Source organism: Leuresthes tenuis, unplaced genomic scaffold, assembly GCF_036924035.1.
Source record: "Leuresthes tenuis unplaced genomic scaffold, fLeuTen1.0.hap1 SCAF_3, whole genome shotgun sequence".
Taxonomy (NCBI): domain Eukaryota; kingdom Metazoa; phylum Chordata; class Actinopteri; order Atheriniformes; family Atherinopsidae; genus Leuresthes; species Leuresthes tenuis.
Genome location: NW_027325357.1, coordinates 19,413,983 through 19,436,260, shown reverse-complemented (window position 1 = coordinate 19,436,260; position 22,278 = coordinate 19,413,983). Strand labels below are relative to the sequence as shown.

The 22,278-nt window shown below is 39.1% G+C and overlaps 2 protein-coding genes across 2 annotated transcripts; both read right to left on the bottom strand.

The window, feature by feature from the left end:
• Nucleotides 1-230: 230 nt before the first annotated feature.
• Nucleotides 231-11,890, bottom strand: mettl1 (methyltransferase 1, tRNA methylguanosine). Its single transcript, XM_072382362.1, has 6 exons — nt 11,677-11,890; nt 10,535-10,662; nt 10,250-10,434; nt 6,737-6,850; nt 3,984-4,085; nt 231-582 (listed from the first exon to the last, which is right to left on the bottom strand). The coding sequence occupies exons 1-6, from the start codon at nt 11,790-11,792 to the stop codon at nt 466-468; spliced, it is 762 nt and encodes a 253-aa protein (XP_072238463.1). The 5' UTR covers nt 11,793-11,890; the 3' UTR covers nt 231-465.
• A 745-nt stretch (nt 11,891-12,635) lies between these two features.
• Nucleotides 12,636-21,776, bottom strand: LOC140304182 (E3 ubiquitin-protein ligase MARCHF9-like). Its single transcript, XM_072383168.1, has 4 exons — nt 20,101-21,776; nt 16,499-16,654; nt 14,876-15,068; nt 12,636-13,607 (listed from the first exon to the last, which is right to left on the bottom strand). Exons 1-4 carry the CDS (start codon nt 20,443-20,445, stop codon nt 13,288-13,290), a joined length of 1,014 nt encoding a protein of 337 aa, XP_072239269.1. The 5' UTR covers nt 20,446-21,776; the 3' UTR covers nt 12,636-13,287.
• Nucleotides 21,777-22,278: the final 502 nt, after the last annotated feature.

Sequence of the window (22,278 nt, the reverse complement as noted above, 5' to 3'; positions counted from 1 at the left end):
TAAAATCGTAAAATGAACACTGAAATGTGCCTGTGCTGTATAGTGACACCACGAAGGCCACAACAGCGTTACTGTACATCATCACATGGACATTTTAGTAATTTTAAACTGTTTATAGTTCATAACAAAAGGACTGAGATCTTGTTTCATAACAGCTGTGGGGCCTCCTCAGCGGAACTTAACCATGACAGTTGAAGTCAAACAGAGCCTCTAAAAACACCTCACAAGTGTGGCATGAAAAGAAATTCTTTCATGAATTACTTACTAATCTTGAAAGCTGAGGAATGAAATATACAAATCACAAGAAAAAGCTAAAAAAAAAGAGGAGAAGAAGAAGAAAAAAAAAGATTCAATGTTCATCTGCTGGGTGAATAACAAAACAAAGTCCAGCTTCACTAAGCAGCATTTTCCTCCATGAACAGATGACTAAAGCCGTTATTTTCACCACGTCCACAGTGTTTGGTCTCATTGTGGATCTTCGATCCTCCGGAAAACTGCGAGGAAATTCTTCCCTCCGTTTCTTTGCACTTTCTTCCCTTCCTCCGTACACGTACCCAAACGACTTGTGATGATGTCATCCACCTGCCAAAATACAATTAAAGTCTCAATTACACTGAGGAATGGAAATGAACCGTAAAATCAGACGTTAATTCATCCAGCATTGTCTCGCTCACATATTAACAGTGAATCGAATTTTAGGAATGCTTCAAAGAAGAAGAAATATTTGTGAAAATACGACAATATTTATTGGTAGAGTCACATTAGCCAGAGATTAACTTAGAGCTGCATATTAACTGAATAGACACTGCCATGTAAACAGCATTTTCTGATCACTTTAACCTGAATAAGGACTTTTAGACTTTTAGAGTTAGCAATAATTGAATTAAGCGGCGTAGAGGACGTTGATCTTAGTCGCATCATCGTATACGCCCTAATGTTACTATTACTTCCTACCAAAGTAGACACGCATTGCTGCTTACATGCAGGCTCTAGGTTCCAGCAGAGTCAGCACAGACACAAAAAGAGACCAGATTATGTGGGGAGGGAGAAACCAGAGTAAAGCTCTGTGATCCAAGGCTTAAAACAGGTGCAAACATTGTACCGGTGTACAAGGGGACATAATGTGAGCATGAGTCACAAAACAGAAGATGCTCTGTCACACATGAATGAGAACGCAAATGAAATATCCTCTATATGACTCATGTACACATCATAATCAGAATGCTGTTTTATTCAAAGAAAGGCCAATGATCAAAACATTGCTGTCTGTGTCAACACAGCCGCTCTGTGGATTTTGCCCTCTCTGTTTAATGTCCCATAGAGTTCCTGTGTGAAAAGATCATGTACAGTGGTGTTTGACAGTCTGTGAACCTTTTTTTTTCCTCCCCTGCACAAATATGACCTTAAACCAGGCCCCAAAAGTTGATAAAGAGACTAAACAAATAAGACAAAAAGGCAAACTTTGTTATCTTTTTTTTTTTATATACAGAAGATCGAATATTACATATCAAAGAATAGCTGAGGTATATAAACCTCTTGGAAAGCAGTCAATTGGAAAGGAAAATTTGTCTTATTATATATATATTCAAGTGGGATCAAGTGTGAGTGGGTGCCCTATAATTCAAAGAAAGTCTGAGATTCACAACATATACTGTCTTTGTGAAAGTGGGTACGATGCTGCAAATGACGGAAATTTGTGAGAGACGTGAAAGAGTTACTGATGCTCATCAGCCTGGACATTCAAGACCACCGTTACCCTCCCCAATCAGCAGAGGCCACTCCAAGAGCAATGTGTGCAATAGTCTATGATCGGCAGAATAAAATAACACCATTTCCCACGGAAGAGCTTCAAGGACAAAGCCTAAATCAGAATTTCTGCTCATCTGCAGTTTGCTAAAGATCCCGAAAGGCTGTGACAAATGAAACCAAAACAGAACTTTTAGATTTAACTAAGAAGAGTCAGTTTTAGAGAAACACTGCCTTCTACCATAAAATTATCCCATCTGTGAGACATGGTGGTGATAGCATCATGGTCTGGGCCTATTTCGCTGGATCGACACCTAAACACCAGCGACCGATGAATTCTGAATTACAACAGTGAACATTAAAGGAAAATACAGAGAAATATGTCCAAAAAGGAATAGCACCAGAGTGGGTCACTCAAGAGAAAACATATACTGAAGAATGGTTAAATAAGAATAAAATAAATGTTTTGGAAAGCCCAAGTCAAAGTCCTGACCTAAACTCAACAGAAATATTGTGGCTGGACCTGAAGTGAGGAGTTCATGTAAGGACACCAAAAAAACAAGCCAGAGTTTAAACTGTTCTGTAGACAGGGACGGGCTAAAATTCCTCTAAGCTGAGGTGCAGAGCTGATAATCAATTAGTTGCATCTGTTGCTGCACAAGGGGGTCAGACCAGTTACTGAAAGCAAAGGCTCGCTGTCAATAATGTTCTTCAAAAGATGAAACACACAGAATAACATAAAGAATTGAATAATAATCCCGCAGGTTGTGTCATATGGAACACCAACCAACTCAACTCTGAAGAAATAAATACACTAATGAAATAATAAAACTTCAAAAGAAGCACAGAAATCGACCTGGAGCAAATGAATCAAATAAATATGAAAATACAGTATTGATAAAGCACAATAAATGCTCTTTTCCATTTTAAAATTGTAAGTTTCTTTTGGATGTTTGATGATTCATTTTTATTACAACGCTCCCATTAAAAACAGCAGCAGTCAAAATTGCTCAGCGACAAAATACTGAACCCTACATTTCCCCATATACTCTGTAAATGGGTATTTTATCAAAAAAGGCAGTCGATCAGTCAGGGAGATGAAGTTAAGGGTGCCAGAAGCTGCAATGTGAGTATACATGTGCTTACATTGCCAGGTTGAAGTGACTCATCATATCATATCTGACTTTTTCAAGGCTGCGCAAACACAAAAATCCAATTATCAATTCAGATTTTAAAATCAGATTTGTGTCTCTTAAGTAAGAGGTCCAAGATTGGATACATTTATGTAATAGAAACTCATAATGCCGAAACTCGTGCAGCTTTTTGACCATTTAACCTTTAGCACAACCACAGCACCGCTAACAATAGCCGCTAAAACAGAAAAAGCTCGCTTTCTAACTTTCCTGGTCCTTCTCAGTCTGTCCCTATAAACCTGGAACAAACGTCAGCCATCGTCTTGAGCTAAACACCATGAATTTGATTTGATATATTTAATTCCTGAGGGTAAATCTAACCTCCAGAGCGCTCTCACGAATATGACGTTGTCAGCTGTTGCTGAAACAAATGATGCACACCAAAAAGTATCCAGCGCCCCAGCATGCTGTTTCAGATAGCATCGCATTCACATCCACATCAAAGTAAGATGCAAGGCACCTGTAGCTCTGATAGGGACCCATCAAATTTGATGTGTACTAAACAAGAATTAAATCAGATCTGAATAATGTGGCTGGTGGTGTGAAGAAAGCCTGTGTCTCCTTCAACCATATTCATAAAACATTCATCTTTTATATGGATCCCCATTTGAATTTGAAATACACAAATATAGCATTCTTAATTTTATTGTGCGGCAAAATCTATGACAATAAAAGATTTTCTTTTATGTATCATTCCTTAATAAATGTCCCATCACATAAGAAAGTTATCCCTTTAAAAATCTGTTTCTTAACTATAAATATCTACATATTCATATGATTTTGTTGTTTCATAATTCATTTCATAGGTCTATTTATCGCACTGACGTTTCTATTCATCCAAATATTTATCTGTGCAAGCTGGACAGAAACAGGATTCCACAGATTCCAAATCAGACATCAATTTAAGTTTCAGCCCTCAGGGCAAAAGGAGACATGAGGTAAACTAATGGGCTTTATCCTAAGTACGGAGACCTGGGAGGGCTATCAATGATCTTTTCATGGAAAAAGCGATGTGTAAACACAATGATGAAAAGCTCCACATACCAGTTCTTCATCTGCGACACGTGTAAACAGTGGATGCTCGGTGAAGTGCTTCACCATCCAGAGGTGGACTTCCTCCACATCTGTTATGGTGTACACCAAACCCTGACATGATCAGACAAACACATGGAGGTTATTAACACGAAAACTTAGCAAACCTTGGATGTTATCTAACATAGATCCATTTATCATTCCCAAAGTGAAATTTTTCCGTAACTGAAAGGAAGAAAAAAAAAAACCCTAAAAGCACTAGTTTTTCTCATCTAAAGGATTACTTTTTGCAGTGTGAGAGTTAACGGTTTCGTCATCTCTCGGGTGAAATTCATGTAAATTGACTAAAAATAACCTAAAGACAACACAGAGGTGAATCACCTGTGTCGATATAGTTAACTTTGACCGACTGAGATAAAATGACTAGAAAAGGGATTTCTTAGAAAATGCAACATGGCACAGATTTCCACACTTGTGCGTTTCAGCACGTATGGCTCCCCCCCCTTTCCCTTTTGCTCCCCCAGGCAGGCTGGGATGATGATGATGAAAGATTGTGTCTCCACCATATAATTCAAATTAATCACTGCTGTTTAATCATTCCTACTTGCTGTTTCGGGTGCAGTCTGACCATATTTTTAGATTTAAATGGTAGTTACTCCTCAACAATATGGCATAAACTGTCCCTATAAATTAACAGATTCCCGACAGCCTCCCGACCCACCAGCAAAGCGGTGGCCGAGCGCCAGTGCTGAAGCCCCACATAGAGCGCGTCTCATTTAGACACAGGGCTTTCATTGTTCCCTCCAAACCTCCATCATCGTTTACGCTTTTGTTCAAGTGTCCCAGCTCTGAACTGACAGCTCAGACACGCAGGGGCTGGGTGAGTAAACACGTCAACCAGCCGCAGGTCAAACTGGTTGCTCAATTTGATTTCAATGAATTCATGGATTCCTGCACATTGGAATTGACTAATAAAATGGGAGAGAGGTTGGAATTTCTTCAGTTCAAGAACTTTAGGGCTGTGAACTGACGAAATATGCTTTGACTTAACTGTGATTGGGTAAAAAGAGCTCTGTCAATTACAATCTTGATCTTAATGTGAGCACCCGCTAACAAGTACTGGGTGCATTGAAAGCTAGTCGCATGTTATTTGTTAATTCTGTTCAAAAAACATATGTATGAGCCACACTGCTGCACTGAGTGAGAGGCAGTAAGCTTAGGACTCTGTGGTTTATTCTGGATGTAAACTCTTAACATTGCATGATGGATGTGAGCATTCATTAGGGCCACACGTGCATTAGCAACAGTCCAAAATAGGTACATTTATTCACAAAATTTCTGTTTCTAGAATTTAAACAAAAACGTGAGGTATAAAATACAAAGAACCAAAAAGTGCCAGAAAACCAGAACCAGAAAAAGTGAAAACTATTAAGTGTTCATCATTCTTAACAATACTGACTAGTTTTACACAGAATTTTAAATGAAAACCTGGAGTTCATTCTGATTCTAGACCGACACAGTCCTATAAAGCTACCCTACTTCTTCCAGTGGTCCGTGAGTTTCCTCTATGGCTTTTGTTTTCTCCAGCTGATCCTAACTGAATTGTGGAAAGAAGGAAAACAAACGCCTGTCTACATTCTAACAAAGAGGAACCATCAGTGCAGGACTTCACCACTCAGGCGGGCCAGAGGCCAAAAGTCACCAGAATGTACCGAGACTGAACTATTCAGCCAAACCTCGGTTTCCTCAAGGCAGGCGTGGAGGGAGCCGTGCACTGAATATCACCCAGTTCATATCATCCCTATGGTCCAACATAGTGATGGCAGCATCATTCTGTGGGCATGTTTCTCTGTGAATGGAGCGGGAAGACAAGTCGGCATAGATGAAAGGTGGATGCCGCAAACTGTAGCACCACCCTCGGTAAAAACCTTTTCCACAGGGCTCAGGGTCTCAGAAAGGAGCGAAGACTTACATTTTAATAAAATAACCACCATGAAAACACAGCACAGAGCCTTCAAGAAACCTCTGTTAAAGTCTTGGAATGACTCGATTAGAGTCTCAACCTGAAGCCAGTGAACTATCTCTGCAGAGATCTGCTTGATCTTGAGCATTTCTGCCAAGCAGGAAGAAAGAAACTTTGAAAGAAAAAGGTGTCTCAAGCTTGTAAGATTATTCTCAGGAAGACCTGGAGTTGCCTTTGGTGTCAAAAGCTGCTTTCTGCAGGGAGAATCTCATCATTCTTATAGCTGTTGTAGCCAGTTTCTCCCCTTTTTTGTGTCTGCGCCACAGGAGCTACGGCCAGCTCAGGTCATCGAACTCATTTAACAGGAACTGGGAACTAAGTGCTGTACACTGATTGGCTGAAAGTCTGAATGCGACGCAGAATGTGGCATTGCCCTCACACACAATAGTCTATAATGTTAGCCTGTAAAAAGCCAACACAAAATACAGAGAAATGGGCAGACAGTGACGCTTCGGCGTTATTGAAAGAGAAAAAGAAAAAAAAACTTGAAGGTAGGTTGATCTTTATTTGAGCTCCTCGGCCACTCTGAATGCACCTGAAGGTGCTTTAACCAAACACTAACAGTGAAGGTCTGAAAACTTTTACAGACGAGACATTTCAGTCCATCGTTCGATCAACAAGGCAAAAAAACAAAAAACAAAAACGGTTTCTGGTTAAACAGATATGAAAAAAGGATTCATAGGCTCCATTTTAACAGGAGTTCAAAACATAATAAATATGGAAAACTATCACTCATACATACCCCGATTCTCAGTGTGTAGGCATATTCTGCTAATAAAGTGGGACTAATGATCCTCCATTTATGCTTAGTCTTCTTAAAGTGAGGGTCGGGGAAGAGGAAGAACATCTTACTGAGCTAAAAGACAGCAAAAAAGGAAACAGTCAGTCAACTAACTAAACAGAATAGAAATTTCTAAATAGAAGAAATGATAAGTTTTAATCAGACAAAGGGTGAAATTTAAACAGAAAACACATCAGAAACACATTCTAAGCTCAGCCAATTATGTGTTACAACATATTGAAGGGTTGAGGAGCCTGAAGTTTGGTGCATTAACATTACATTTACAACACAATCAGGTGCGATAAAAGGTCTGAATAGTTTCTGACTGCACTGTAAATGTGGCCTCCGTAATATTCCGCGGTCGGTTGTTAAACACTGTGGATTGCAAAACTGGAATTTCCCTCCTTCATTTTTTTTTTCCCCCATAAAGTTCCCCCACGTCTCCGTCTTTGACAAGAGTACAAATGCAGGCTCCATTGATATTAGTCTGGCTGAGATATTTAAAAAAAAAAAAAAAAAAAAAAAAAATCACTGCAGTCACTTTTTATTAGTTAAAATAAATAACGTCTGGTATAGACAGAGAGAGTGGGGGGGAGGGGGTAATCACCGGGGACGGCTTCAGCCTCAGGGGCTCGTTTCACTGCTGATGGAAGATGGAAAAAGCTCAACACTTTAAATTATTTTTGGGTTACAAAACAAACCGGGAAGAAGAAAAAAAAAAAGTGTTTGAGGTCTTTAGAATCTACCGGTTCAACACGTGCGATGCGTCATGCATGCGAGATGGACTGGGGCGACACTTTGAGCACTCGTCTGGGTGGTCTTTCCTTATTTCTTTCTCTACTTTCGTACAAACTATGAGCTGTGTAGGCCACAGCAAGCTGCAGCAGATGTTACCTCAATGTTAAACTAACAAGAGTTAATGAATGATTGATAGCTTCTTAAGGTAAAAATCAAGCTCAACTTCCCCTTCCAATAAATGCAGAGTTCTTCTTGAGCGCTCCTAATCTCAGTTTGGCACAAAGCCTTCACCTCACATGTACAAAATAATAGTCACAGCGTTTAGAATGATCTTAAACAGCATAGTAAAATCTAAGAATAAAGACGGAATTAAAGCATGCGTTTTTATATGAAACACCTACTGATTTGTATTCCATAAATATGTCACTTTTACAGCTGTTCCTTTCCTTGTTTACACCCTTTCAGGGCATTTCAGGTGAATTGATCTATTTTTATTTTTTTCTTTATTAAGGGCACCTTAATTAACCCTGTAACGCTGTGTAATCTCATGCAAGTTTCAACAAGTCATAGATTACCGCGGTTAATTGGAACCAATAAATTGTGTCTTGCACTGCTCAATGCTCAGCTCATGTGATGTGTGTGTGTGTGTGTGTGTGTCAATGAATGCATTGTTATGAAATCCTTGGATTTATTGAGCTATCTGTATAAATGAATTCAGTCCATATGTTTAACATGTGGAAAGTAACAACAGTTTTTCTCGTCTTTTCGACCTTTTGCAGATTTGATGTAAGTGGGCAGACAGGCCACATTGAATGAGTCATTGCCCTTTTTTTATTTTTATTATTTGCACTCAAATTTATATGCGCATTCATTTATATATATAAGATACTATATATATATATATATATATATATATATATATATATATATATATATATATACTCCTCGGTTTATTCAAAACGAACCCTTCAGCGGTTCTAAAGTTTTCACGGCATCTCTTTTGGTGCAGAAAAGGAGCTCAAAATTCGTTCACAACAAAGTGAGGGAATTAGAGAAAGGAACGAGGTCACCGACAGTTTGGATGAAGCGATCCAATAACCTCTGTCAAATTCATTGACTGCGTATAGAGACATCTGGGGTCGTCTAGTTTCTGATGACAACTCACGAATCAACTTCTGAACCAAGTTTACATGCTTTTCTGTTTCCACAGTTTTAAAGTGAAACCCTGTATTCTTCTGACAGATGCGTAGACATGTACTATACTCAACAATAAGACTATCTCAGAGGTTAGTTATAAAAGTTAGCTTGTAAAGTTTGTCATTGCAACCGCTGACGTTGCCCAAATCGGACCTGACTGACTGCTGAGGATTAGCTTTTGGACAGTAAAACCAGACACCCACGTGGCAGGTGTTATAAAATACTGCTGCACTACTAAATCTTAGGGTGGCAGGACTCCTCCTTGAGCTTCAAAAAGTTGGAGGTATTGTTTTTAGAAAAAACAAAAAGAATTCCAGCTCCAGTGTGCATTAATTTAGGGGCACCCGTCAGCAGGAAAGCAATATAATGTAATATAATGTAAAGTCTTAATAAGGAATGAGCTCTTCAAGTGAAACTACAATTCAAAATCACAGGTGATACTTTTTTAACTTTTGCACGACAATCCCACCATCACCACGACACATAAGCGTACACTCGCGTTTATTTTGCTATCACGTTTTTCAGAGCTGCTGTGCTGTTAGCAATATTGTGCTTAATGTGGCATACTTGTCACAAAGTATTTCAGACATCAGTAAAAAAAAAAAAAAAAAAAGAGCCCCGAGTGTTTCACTTTCAAATTACATGCTAGCTTTGCCTGGAGGAATTTGTACTGAACGATACGTTTGTGGCTGCGGTCTTTAGCTTAGCATCGGTTCCTCTTTTTGGAGCACCATTAGCGTCTCAAGTTCACAACGCCAGAGAAGTTGTACCAAAGCCTGACATGGATGGAGGAATCTTCTGTTGTTGTTTTCATGGCGGTTGGCAAAAAGCTCTGTGCTTTACTGCCCCCTTGTGGTGGTAGTGCCTAAGTTCCTCCTACATGCTTAAAAATGTTACTCCCTCTGCTGCAGTCTCACCTTTATATGTCACCATGGCCTACTTCTTATCTTGGCTTATCCAGAAAAAGGTTGCTTCAGCAACAGGGAGATGGTATTCCACATGCTAAGTGGAAGAATCACTACATCTTAACCTATTTTTTGTTGTAATGTAGGAGTCACTGATTGTTTTTTTTCCTATTAGTTCCGATCTGAAGGATTTATCCAGTTCTCACCACAGGTGGCAGTGTAACTAGAGACGTTGGCCACAAAGAGGCTGCCGGGCTGATGTTGGGCATCTCATTATGTTTGGGTGGCATAGTGATTGCACGGTTGCACCCTCTCTGCAGGCTTTCTTGCACTTTTAAAACTAATTTGTATCAGACAAAACTAAGGTAGACACTCCGCGCCCAAGATTTGAATATTTTAATAATAGATGAAAAGGGGAATGTCACCTAAAGGACAAGAAATTCTCCATCAGTTGTTTGAAGTGCATCAAAACAGGTCTCTTTCCTCATCTGGCTGAATGATGAAATGTAGCAAGTCATCACATTTCATTCCTAAAGCTTTATCAGTGTATTTAAATGTAACATTTTTTGCCTCGGGATTCAACCACGATCAAGAAATACATCACACAGCCACAAGCACACAGATTCAAACCCACCTGTCCTTTGAAAAAGAAGTTGGGGAGGTACTTCATTGCATTGCTGCGAAGGCAGGCGATGTTCTGGTAGCTTCCCGGATTAGAGGAACGCAGTGACTGGATACGGTCTTGAACATAATCTGAGACTTTCACCCTGATCTCCAAACCGAGGATGAGTTTATCTGGGAAGAGTGGAGATAACTCCACTGGATTGGAGAGTAAGTGAAGATGTTGAGAGACACAAACATCATGTTGATACAGAGCACAGAGAATACTACAGTCTCCAGATACAGATGTCTCAATTACCTAAAAGGCCTCCGTATCCACATCCTATGTCTGCAAACTCGACTCGGGGAGTCTCTTTTTCAGATGCATTGTCAGTTATGGACTCCGGATAAAGTTTGGACCAGTCCATTTCCTCAGGACACACCGGGCTGAGGAGAAAGAAACAGTAAATTGCAGTGAAATCCTTAAAGAAACAATCTCCTACTGAAGAAAGAGTCATTACTGCAAACAGCACACATTGAGCAACAACAAGCGCTCAAACATTTGAATCGGGTCATTTGGACAGACTGCTGACAGTATTCTGAACTTTTTAGGGAAAAGATCCAATCCTTGCAGTTAAGAAATTTAAACATTAGGCTCATTCATTATGAAACCCTCAGTGACTTTGATTGGACACAGTGTAAGTTAGATCAATTAGGCCTTAAAAGCTCAACGGACTGTTGGAAATCTCAGAAGTCAAAGGGTACGCTCTCTCCAATACATCTGACAACATTTGAAGGTCTAATACGTTTGGGGGAGTTAGTCCAAAATCCAGCAATTAACTTCAACGCTTCACGTTGAACTGACACGTTTTCACTGTAAAAGATGGTGGGAAGGCAGAACTGATTCAAACTACCAGGCAGGGAAAAGATTTTTGGAGTTTGGAAAAGATGCCTAAAATAAACAACTTTTTAAAAGCAGAGAGACAGATAAGATGTTAGAATGAAAAAATAACGGATCTATGTACATCTCCGTGTAGCAATAACTCTGTGTGTAATATCTATAAATCAATCTTTAATAACTTGAATCCTCATATTGAACGTTTGTTTCGATACATCATTTTACATCTGCACTATCATCATTGTTTGTATATAAATTGCTGCTGGTCAATCTCTAGTATTGAAAACCGGTAATAAACGAATAATACCAAAGCAAACTTTGTGAGTTTCCTAACGTAATATTTCATGTGGTTAATCACGTCCCCTGAAAAATCACATGTACGCTTTTACTACTCTGGCTGCATGACGTAGAAAATAGAAAAACGAGTTGTTGCTGGGGTTTTTTCTTGTCGACTTTGTAAATGCATATATTGGATGGCTGACTGTAACCCCGACATATATCGACACAAAGTTAATACTGAGAGGTGTGGTGTGTAAAAGTCTTGTCACATGGACATCACTCACTATTCAAATGTGTGGTGCGCCATCGGGTTTGAATGGGCTCGTTGTCTGTAGTAACGCTTCTGCGGCATTGACGAGCTCATGTCGGACTGAAATGGGGACGTTACTCCCGACGACATTTTCTGTGTCCTCTAACTGTATAATAATGACAAATATACGCCTATTGACATTTGTTTCCACTTTATCTTGCTCACGCTGTGAGGCGCGCAGAAATGACGTCATTATCAAGCGCGCTCTCTGGGTTGCCAGGTTCGCTGAAGTCAGTGCCAATGAGGAATTAGGATAGAATACAAACAAAATACGAGGATGACGACTAAAATATCAAATCAAAACGATTATGTTCCTGTTTATGTATAAACATTTACAGTGGTGATCCACAGTTTTATTCTCTGCTACATTACAGAAATGTCTAAGCTGTATTATATTTATTTTGCATATTTTGCACATGCGTTAGACAAAGTCATCAAATTATTCCAGATTATAATGATATTCTCCATTTTGTTATAATCATTAAATTTCTAATGAACTTACAATGGAAGCAACGATGTTGCCAAACAGGATTATGCATACTACAAAGGCAAAAACAGGAAAGTACACTTTGATTTGTTCTAAAAATGTACAGGTGGAAACTTTCCAAAGGTTTAAATGCCAAAAACAGTTTTCACTACGTGATATATGAAATGTAACTGTGGTAGCTATAATACTCTTCTCAATCTACTTTGTCAAGATCCGGGTGTCATAATCGCCCTTATGTATATGCTGTCTAAGTGAAATGTTTCTGCCTAAAGATATACGGAAGACTGCTGTTAATTCAATTTATATGTTGTTATTGTCACTTTTGGTTTGTGGATTTTTTAGATGGCCGACTGTTTGTGCAGCACATATGTGACTAATACTTATTAGTAAGTACTAATAAAACAACAACACACACAGTTTTGTCCTTCAAACAACGTAAACTTTATCATAAATATTATCCTAACACATTCCAAGCAATTTTGTAATATTCCAAATTTTCATTGGGCTTTTAAGTGTCTCGTCAATAAATTGAGAGTTGAATAAAGCTCAAATAACCAGATCATGGCAAAAGCCTCAGGAATATTTGTGTTCAGTGTGTGTGTGTGTTTGTGTGTGAGTTTGTTTTTAAAAAATTTTTATGGGTAACAAAACCACAAGAGACTAACTTATGGGGACCTTTTTAACACATAGGGATCAAGTTATGGTGCATGTAGGAGTAGGAGCATGATTATTTTCACAATCAAACTCTTGTTAATGCCAATACTATTATAATTCTTTTTTTTTTTTTTAACAAAGCAGAATAAAAACCTGCTCAGTTACATTTTGAAACAGTTTCATGGTGGTAAAAATGGTTATATGCTGTAAGAATCAAAGCTTATTTCCCCAAAAGTGTATTTTCTTTTAATCCAACAATCTCCCTTTCACAAATCTCAGTGATACTCGGTCTTCATAACTTAGGGAGAATCTGAGAACAAAATAGGAGATTCTAGGTCCAGGTAGTGTTTGTATGGCACATGAGAACATTTTTGTACTAAACACCACTCATCACTTTTACATCCTCTTCAAAGACTGCAGCAGTTGTGTCTGTATAGCTCAGCCTCATACAGTTGTCACTCTCATGACCACCTCCTGGTTGGTACCGTGCAGGTTGGTGGGTCTTAGCTGGCTGAGGATGTGCAAAATAGTGTAGCCACAGTGATGGTTGAGAATAGTTCTGACATGGCGACTCATCCTCTGGCTGCTGTCTGAGGCGGTGATGGAAGAGTTCCTCTCTACTCGACCAGCAGCTTTACAGCTGGAACTGATGTGGTCACCTAAATCCTTGGTTTTTTCATAATTCAGCACTTTCCACTTCTGGTTCACTGCCCGCCAGCGCTTAAAGATCCGGTAAACAGATGATCCTTCGTGGATTATAAGGCCTGGATGTTAAGGATAAAAGATTTGGAGAGGTTGAAGCAGTAAATAGTGTTACAAAAAGCAAACAATTGTTTGTTCAACAAGAATCAGAATGTACTTGGATTATATACTTGTTTTGGGATGAAGGAATTTCAGAGACCAAACGCACTAAAACAAACATGTTAATGGACTGTGACATAAGCTGTGTTGAATTGTGGAGTTAGACTGATAAAAAAAACATTGTTTCTTCACTGTCGAACTGTCATTGTCCTCAGCAACACGGTGGATACATATTTGTCATGACTTCTCCCCTAAGACTTGTTTTTGTATTTTCTTTTTCGGGCAGTAAGTTCTTTAGTTGCAGAGAGTTCTTATTTTTCATAGACGACAGACTTGAGCAGCCTGAAATGCATAATTTGTAGTTTAAGCTTATACTTGTCTATTTCACTTGTCACATTTGCATAACTCTGCCTAGGTTGTCTGGTTTGGCACACCTCAAACAAATAAGTAATGATAAGTAGCACTTCCCCACTTTTGACCAATAGGAGAAGGACGCAGCGTCTTGGGAAATAAATTGCCTGTTCTAAGATAATGAAAAAACAAAGATTCTTATTTTCACATGATTCTACAGTAAGAAACATACATAAATCGCCAATGAATCACCCTAAATCTTAGACGCTGAAACTTTCAGGCAGGTCAGGCTGTCTTCCTAAACCTAACCAAGTGGTTTAGCTGCTCAAACTTCACTATGTACATTTTATTTTCTATGTCTAAAAAAAACAAAAGCACATTTTAGCCAGGTTTCCATTCTCTTGTGGAACAAATCTAAAGTGATCTTCTGAAAAGCTGTGAAAAAAGGTGTGAATCAGATGCGTTTCTTTCATCCCTGAGAATATCTGGGATGTTACATCATATCTGGGTAGACTCTAGTCAGTCACACGAGTTTATCGTTGGCCCGGCTCAGACTGGAAACATCTGGTGAGTCATGTAATTGTAATGTTTGCCAGTTGATATGTGATCCAAGTTGTTTAAATCCCCCCTAATGAGTATCAAGTCTGTGTTGAAACTGACAAAAAAAACCCACCTTAGGCCAGAACGTAATTCCTTTCTGCCCATTAGTGAAAGTTTTTTTATTTTTTTATTCTTGTCATATCCATTTGCCTTTTCTTATCTGCATCTTCTAAATGACAATCAAAAATGCCAATGGAAACCCATTTAATGACTGAAACTGAGTGAAATAAAATGTAGAAGGTGATAAGGTTTGAGAAGTACTGGTGAAAAGTAGTCTTACCTATACAAACTATGTCCATGAAGCCGTACATGCCGTAGCATATCTGGAACAGAAGGTCCTGCCGCTGCCACTTGGCTGAGGGGCTAAGAGATGACCACACCAACCAAGAGACACTCGCAATGAGGAATAGAGAGCCCAGGATTATGGCTGCGATCTGCACCTTTTCAATCACAGTCAGAGAGATGGCCTGCCACTGGATACAGTTAGAGTGAGACACAGAAATCCACAATCCACATAGCTTTAGATTGTGAAAAGTGTTTTGATCATATCATATTAGTGTGTATGGTTTATCACAGTCTGACAAATGTGCCTATACCTCTGAAGATCACCAAGTTTCCATAGAAAACATATGTCTTGGTTAGCAGAACTCTAATTTTGACTGGTTTAACTAGTCTGCCGGCCAGCATCGTACTCTAACCTCAACATGAATTTACGGTACATTTGTGCAAATTAGGAAAAGTTCATTTACATATACAAACTTCTAAACTGTTTTTGCGGCAGGTCAAATTCTTTATTTTTCACTTAAACTACCATTGACCAGAGAGTTATGTAATGACAGATTTGACTGGTGCCAAATTCAGGCATCATCCAGATGGAAGGTAACTGAGGGAGCCTTATGTGTGAAGAATTTCCTTTTAACACCCTTCCCAGCCAGAAATCATTGGACGATTTCATATATATAGAGTGTGTAAAAAATCATTGTCGTATTTAGAGTGGAAGTGTCTTTAATCTGCTTTTATTTTATGGACAGCTGGGGGAAAGTTGTATGGTTTTCAAATGAGGTACTTTAGAGAGGAGCTTTAGTGTTATGCATGGACGGTACTACTTCCATAGGGGTGTCATTATGTAAATCAGAGAGTGGGCCTGAGGATAGCTTCAGACTACCGTTGCTTGGCAGCTTAATGTCAGTTTGCTATCTCTGATTTGATTTGTTGTGCGAACACACTGCATACGTCTTTGAGCTGATCTAATAAAACGCAGCATACATGTCTATTTGTTGTCCATGTGTACATCCGCGTGTACCTCCACAAACAGGTATAATCCACCATGAGAGACAATTACCTTACATCTCGCAATGTTTTTTTGATCCAATAAACATTTTGTCAATGAGTTAATGATTTAAATCAGTAATTTTACATATTCTTGGTTAAAAGCTTTTAAGTGGAAGTCCACAAACCTTAAGGTGATGTCACAGTGGTTATGTCCACCTTTTATATAAAGTGTCATAAAGTTTGGTTGTATTACTCAGCATTTCAAAACATGCAGTGTCTTATAGCTTTGATCCTGGAATCTTGTACTATACATTGCTTTCTTATTTGTTTTGTGTTCTTAGTCATGTGAAGCTGTTGTGCTTCCCACTACGGATCAGTGTGCTGACTGGACAAAGTCTGATATGACTCAGCAGCTGTATTAATGTAAACACTGCTTGGCCTCTACTGTATACCATTACATTTACCTCATGATGCGTAACCCATAAAGCCACTCAAATCTGGCAAAATAAGGTTTGTCCATGGCTTTCTGCTCTAAGTCTAAAATTAAGGACAATCTTTTAAATCCAGGAAGAATTTCTTTCACAATTATCAACAAAAACTCAGAGGTTAACCAACACCACTTTCAGTTTACCTGCAGTGGATTTTTGGTGCTGATGGCCAGGACCTGATACTTGAAGTAGCACAGCTCACAGCTCCAGGAGCCCCTCTCACTGATCCAGCGGATAAGGCAGGACTGATGAGTACAGCGCACAGAGCCGTCACAGCGACAAGGGCTCAACAGCTCCCCCTGCAGGACACAAAAAGTAGCTGCATAAGACACGCATTGACAGAGGCTGTCTGTTAAAGCTGCCATTGAATTGATTTTTAAAAAGAAAATACAGTAAAAATTAAAATATATGTCATGAATTTGGAAGTCCACAGTAATGACAATGTTGCTCTCAGAGTTGATCTGACAAGGACATTGTTTGAGGGTATTTTAAACAAGGAGTTGTTTGTGTCACAAATATAATGGTAGACATCGTAATATCAATGAATTAATTTAAATTAGTCTATCTTACCAGGAAATTTTAATATTCAGATCAGTCATATCAACATCAATACGTATGAGACAATGTTTGACAGTAGTTTGATGCCTTAACTTTACAACTGTAAATATCATTTGGTTTTATGACAGTTGTACAATCAAAGTTAAGGTTCAGTTGGTGAGTTCTTCTGGTTCTTCTGAGGTTGTGTTGTGTGAGTTTTTTTTACCAGGTATGTTTGATTTAAACAACTATCTGACAGGATTCAATTTAAAGTTGCCACACAAGTGTATCCTGCTTGGTGCACATATGTAACTCATAAACAAAAGAACTCTTTGAATTTCTTTGCATTCCAAAAATATGCATTATTCACTACCTGCACATGCAACCTCACAGTGATGAATGAGCCATCAGTGGCGAACAGGATCCTGTAACACCAGCCTCTATTTTCAGAAACCTTAGATATCGTCGACTCTTCATCTTCTTTTTGACAGGTCCCTAACTAACACTCACAAAGGGTCCTATCTGGTGCAGCTTTACTGTCATTTCCTACTGCTTTGAACATTGTTTGTCTTTCTGTGCAGCTATTTTTTTGACAGCTGTTGATGCTTTGTTGCTCCATAATTTGAGTTGAAGCAATCACGTGTACTGAAAATAGCTTGTGAGTCCTACAAAATCAGTAAAGTGAAGATACTAAGCCCACAACAAGTAAGGGTTGCAAAGTATAAAGGGGCACATATGCCATATTTGCACATATTTTTGCAATATGAATATTCAAGAAAAAGCTCCAAAAACATATCTTTGGGCCAAATAGTCCACTAACTTACCTAACTCTACTGGCTTATACATTTAAAGATTTTTGGAGCATGATCAGCACCCAAAAATCGGTTGTTTAGGTTGTTTCCTATAGTCTATAATGGCTTATAAAAGCAAGCGCTGCTCGCTATCAGCAGGATATTAAACGCAAGAAGGCAATAGTTACTCTCTGACTTGACAGGAAAATATATAACTATTTTCTTTTCTTTAGATGTCATCCACTACCAATCAAAGGGTGTAATCTTCCTCAGTATGTGATAGTCTTGGAACATGATACTATCAGCTGCTCAACACCTTCATCTGAAAACCATTTGCCTCCCTCATGCCACTTCTCTTCAGCATCTAAAGAAATCACAGAACATCTGGTGCTGGTTTATGCTGCCAATATGAAGCTCCCTGAGGCCATCGGACTGACAACTGCCTCATCTGTTTCACTGTATTTTCTGTCTGTCTCTAGATGATGTGCAAGATCTTTAATCATTTACTGTACAGGAGGGGGAAATGAAAAACTTTGGGGACTTGTAGTAAAGTCCGATTATTCTAGGTTGCCTTCATTCACTGGATTTGACATGATCAGACCCTCACGTGGTGGTAAAGGTTGTATGACATAAATGTTTTAGAATATTTCTTTTACTTTACTTTCACTGCGTCCACCTCCTTTGCTCTCCTTCATGGAAACAGAGACATCTCAGTTGTACTTTGTGTGACCTTCCTGTGGTCTGGAGGAATGATTAAAGGTTTGATCCCTTGAGGTTTGAAGAGTTCCTACACATGAGTCCTTGAGCAAAATTAATAAACACATAATATCTTCCTCATTCAAATCCCTATGAATAATTATAGTAAGTAGCAGTAAAAACTTTCTTAAATGTCAAGGAATACTTTTCATAACCTTTCATGTATTACTGCTGGACTTTACTGCACAGTACATTTCAAACCCCTGCTTCTCCTCAGCCGATCCTTAATTGTGCTCTTTGTCTGCCCACTGCTACTTTTAGAACTCTTCCCGTGGTATAATTCAGTAGTTACTCTGGATCTTTACTTCAAAGTCAGAGCAAAACTGATTACAGATACTTGACCCACATTCATATTGATAAATGTGATGTGATATTTACTATGTATTTGCTTAAAGGTGTGTGGGATTTTGTGACATCATGTGGTGAAATAGCAGATTGCAACCAAGCAACAGCCAGTAATTGGTTGATCCATTCTGGATACCATAGTAACATGACTGCACAATGTGACCCACAGTATATGTAGGTATAAACTGCTTATCCCAAGGTGCCTAAAACATTTTATCTTAACAATTCCACACAAATATCACTATAATTATGACTATCACATCACATTAACATTACCCAAAGATCTTCCTAAATGTTACATACTGGAACTTGAAAAGGAAACTTTCTAGAGTTTACATTTTCAGAAAAGTCGAAGTCTGTAAAAAGGTCTCATTGGTTTGCCATAAAATATATGATTGCCTTTTGTGGCCCCACAGGGAGAAGTCTGATGTCACTTACTACAGCTTACTTACTCCTGATTGCTTGAGGCTGTATCCATTTAACATTTGCAACTAGCTAGCTCGCCTTACACATCCGAATCCTAAACTGTGCTCAGAAAACAGGGCTTGATACCCTCTTGGTAGCCCAGCCTGCTTCAGATTAAACTAGTGGTTCTCAATCTTTTCGAGCTGTACCCACCCCCCTCAGAATAATCTAATAATGAGAATCTTTGATATAAAGTCTTTTTAATTGGAAGTCCAGTGAATTTACGGAAGTGGAAAAATTGAATTGGTGGATTTCATGTAAAAACTGAAAACAGATCCATTGGTGAGCAACATGAATGTTTTGTTCCACATCCTCAATGTGGAGATATAACGTTAAACAAAATATCTTAAAATCTATAATCTTGTGGTCGTTTGAGTGAGGTGGTTTTTCTTTTTTTCTTTCATTTCAATGATGGCATACCTTTCTGTTTATCCAGTACAAAAGTGAATTTGGCAGAGTGAGCTGCTTGTGAACTCTTACTTGTGGATTATAACCCAACTGGGTCCCTCCAACAGACTACACAGACCCAGAACACCCATTAAGAAAAGAACAAAGAGCAGTTATAAACATCTTGAAGGTATTCCAAATCTGTGACAGTTGTGTCTCTCTGTGGTCTCTGTTGGTGTTCATTTTCTTCCTTGTATTAGTAATCCTAACCTTGTTGGTTTTTCTGTTTATCTTTAAACTCATTGATGTTTTGTGTAATTTTATGGGTGTCATTTTGTCATCATTTTGAGTGTCTTTGTTGTGGTTTGGTTTTTTAATGACTACAGAAGAGCTATTATCACGCTGAAAACTTTCTCTATTTCAAGCACAGAAACCACATCAACACTTTGATTTCATAACTTTACCTTCTCTGGCCCCTGGAAGCAGATCCGGCACTGAGGCGTTCGCATCCCACTCTCTGAGAGACTCGGTAGAGAAGCTGCATCCAGGCCTCCTCCCTGGAATTTGGTCTCTTCCTTGTCCTCAAAAGCCAAACTGCGTGGCCGGAGGTCAGACCCATAATACTCTTCCTCATCATCCCGCTGAGAGCAACTCATCTGTGGCCAACCACAGCCTCCAATAGCAAGCCCTCTCATCCTTGTCTGTGTGTCCGTGCCTGTGCTTGTGTCAGTCCTCCTGCTTGATTCAGAACGCATCAGTAACAACACCTTAAGTTCATTGAAAAACATCCGGATCCGATACTTGAACATACTTTAGCAGCTTTACAACTCAAGCTCCACTGCTCTGTGAAACAAAAAAGGCTTCAGCTTGCCTGTGATATCCCCTTCTCCATCACATATGCACCACATATCAATTATTATTATTATTATTATTATTATTATTGTTATTATTATTATTATTATGTAGCTATTTTAAGCAGTTGATTCAACTAAACAGTTTACATCCAGTTAAAATAAGAATTTCTGTTAAGAAAACATGCCACCACATGATAGGCTATTAGATCAGCCCATAGCTCTTTGCATATCCTGTTGTTATAGCATGTGCACCGCAGTCCGGCCAATAGGGAAAGATTATTTTTCATGGACAGACGCGTTTTTTTTTTTTTTGTCGGGATTCAATGGAGGCTGGGAGCTGTTTGGTGTGAGCCACCAAAATCAAAGTCAATGTGTTCCATCAACATATTTTCATCTGTGCTCTTTTCCCAGCTGTTTGCTGATATCCGAAGGTCCAAACGGGTCCTCTTGACGTTTTAAATAATGAGCAAGACCTGTCCAAGCTTTGCCACAAAATGTTTTTCTGGTATTAAGGGTGTCAGGGTGTCTGGTATTAAATCCTATAAACAACCAAGTCCTTTATGTTTGACTTTCTCATTCAACCACAGAGGAGATGGAATCAAAAGAGGTGATAAACATGTACCCTTTGTTGTCTCGTGGTGGCACCCATCAGTTCACCGCTGTTTCCTCTTTTCTTCTTGGCTATAGCCTTAGCCTATAGTCTTTTTTTTTTTTTTTTTTTTGCCCGGTAGATAAAGCGGGCTTTGTCCCACGTCTTCTCCCAGGTCCGATAGCCCGATTTCAAAGTTACAATCCGGTGGTGCTTTACGACAGCAATTAAGGTGAAGCAAAATCAAATTGACGGGCTATTTAGAAAAAGAAAAAAATCTATTTCATATCAACTTGTAATGTTACTTCTTCCCCCAACCATCTCTGCACCACAAATCAATAAGAAGAGCGGGTAGATACCAGATATGGATTCCTACAAGCACAAAATGAACCGACAACAAACTGCAAATGCCTCTTACTGGTCGCTCAGAACAACCGCACATCCCATCTTCACCAGATCCTTTAAAGGCCTCCGGTAATCAGCGGGACAACAAAGTGCCTCTTCACATGGCAGACTCTAGTAATGTGCCTTGCTCGGCAGGCCTTCTTCCTCATTTTTCTCGGGAGACTGAAAATTGATTCTAACAGTAGTTTGCAGGCGTGAAACGCGAACTTCCATATCAGTACACAGCCCGTGGTTTTCCATTTAACGCACCCTCGCTCCGTGCAGCTGACGGTAAATGAGCTCCATCCGTTGTAGGCAGTGTGCTGACTGAAGCTGCTGTCCAAGGTGCTGATATTCATGTGACGTAGGGGCCACGTGGTTATTCATCTGCTGACCAGAAACAATCGCTACGATTAACCGATGAGTTGTTTGTGTGAGCACGGACTTGTACTACTATCTCCATGACGACCGATATGAGTTTTGGAACACAGGAGTGAGGGCATTTTGGGAAACCCTTTAAATAGCTGCTCAGTTTTTGAGATTAGTTACATTCTGGTCGGGGGAAAGAAGCCATCTGGATGTTGGTTAAAGAGCAAGAGGGATACATGGAAGTGATCCCAAAGTACTTAAAAGGAGAATTTTGCGTTTATGTGTGTATATTATACCCTAAAACAGAGCAAAGCTCTCTAGAGACGAAGTGTTTACAATAGTGTCTTCATATCCATGATTCAGAGAAGACGGTCTAATGTTTATTATCATACAAACAGTTTCTCTGTTCCATCATCACAAAGAGAAGCATAGTAATTGTTGAAGCA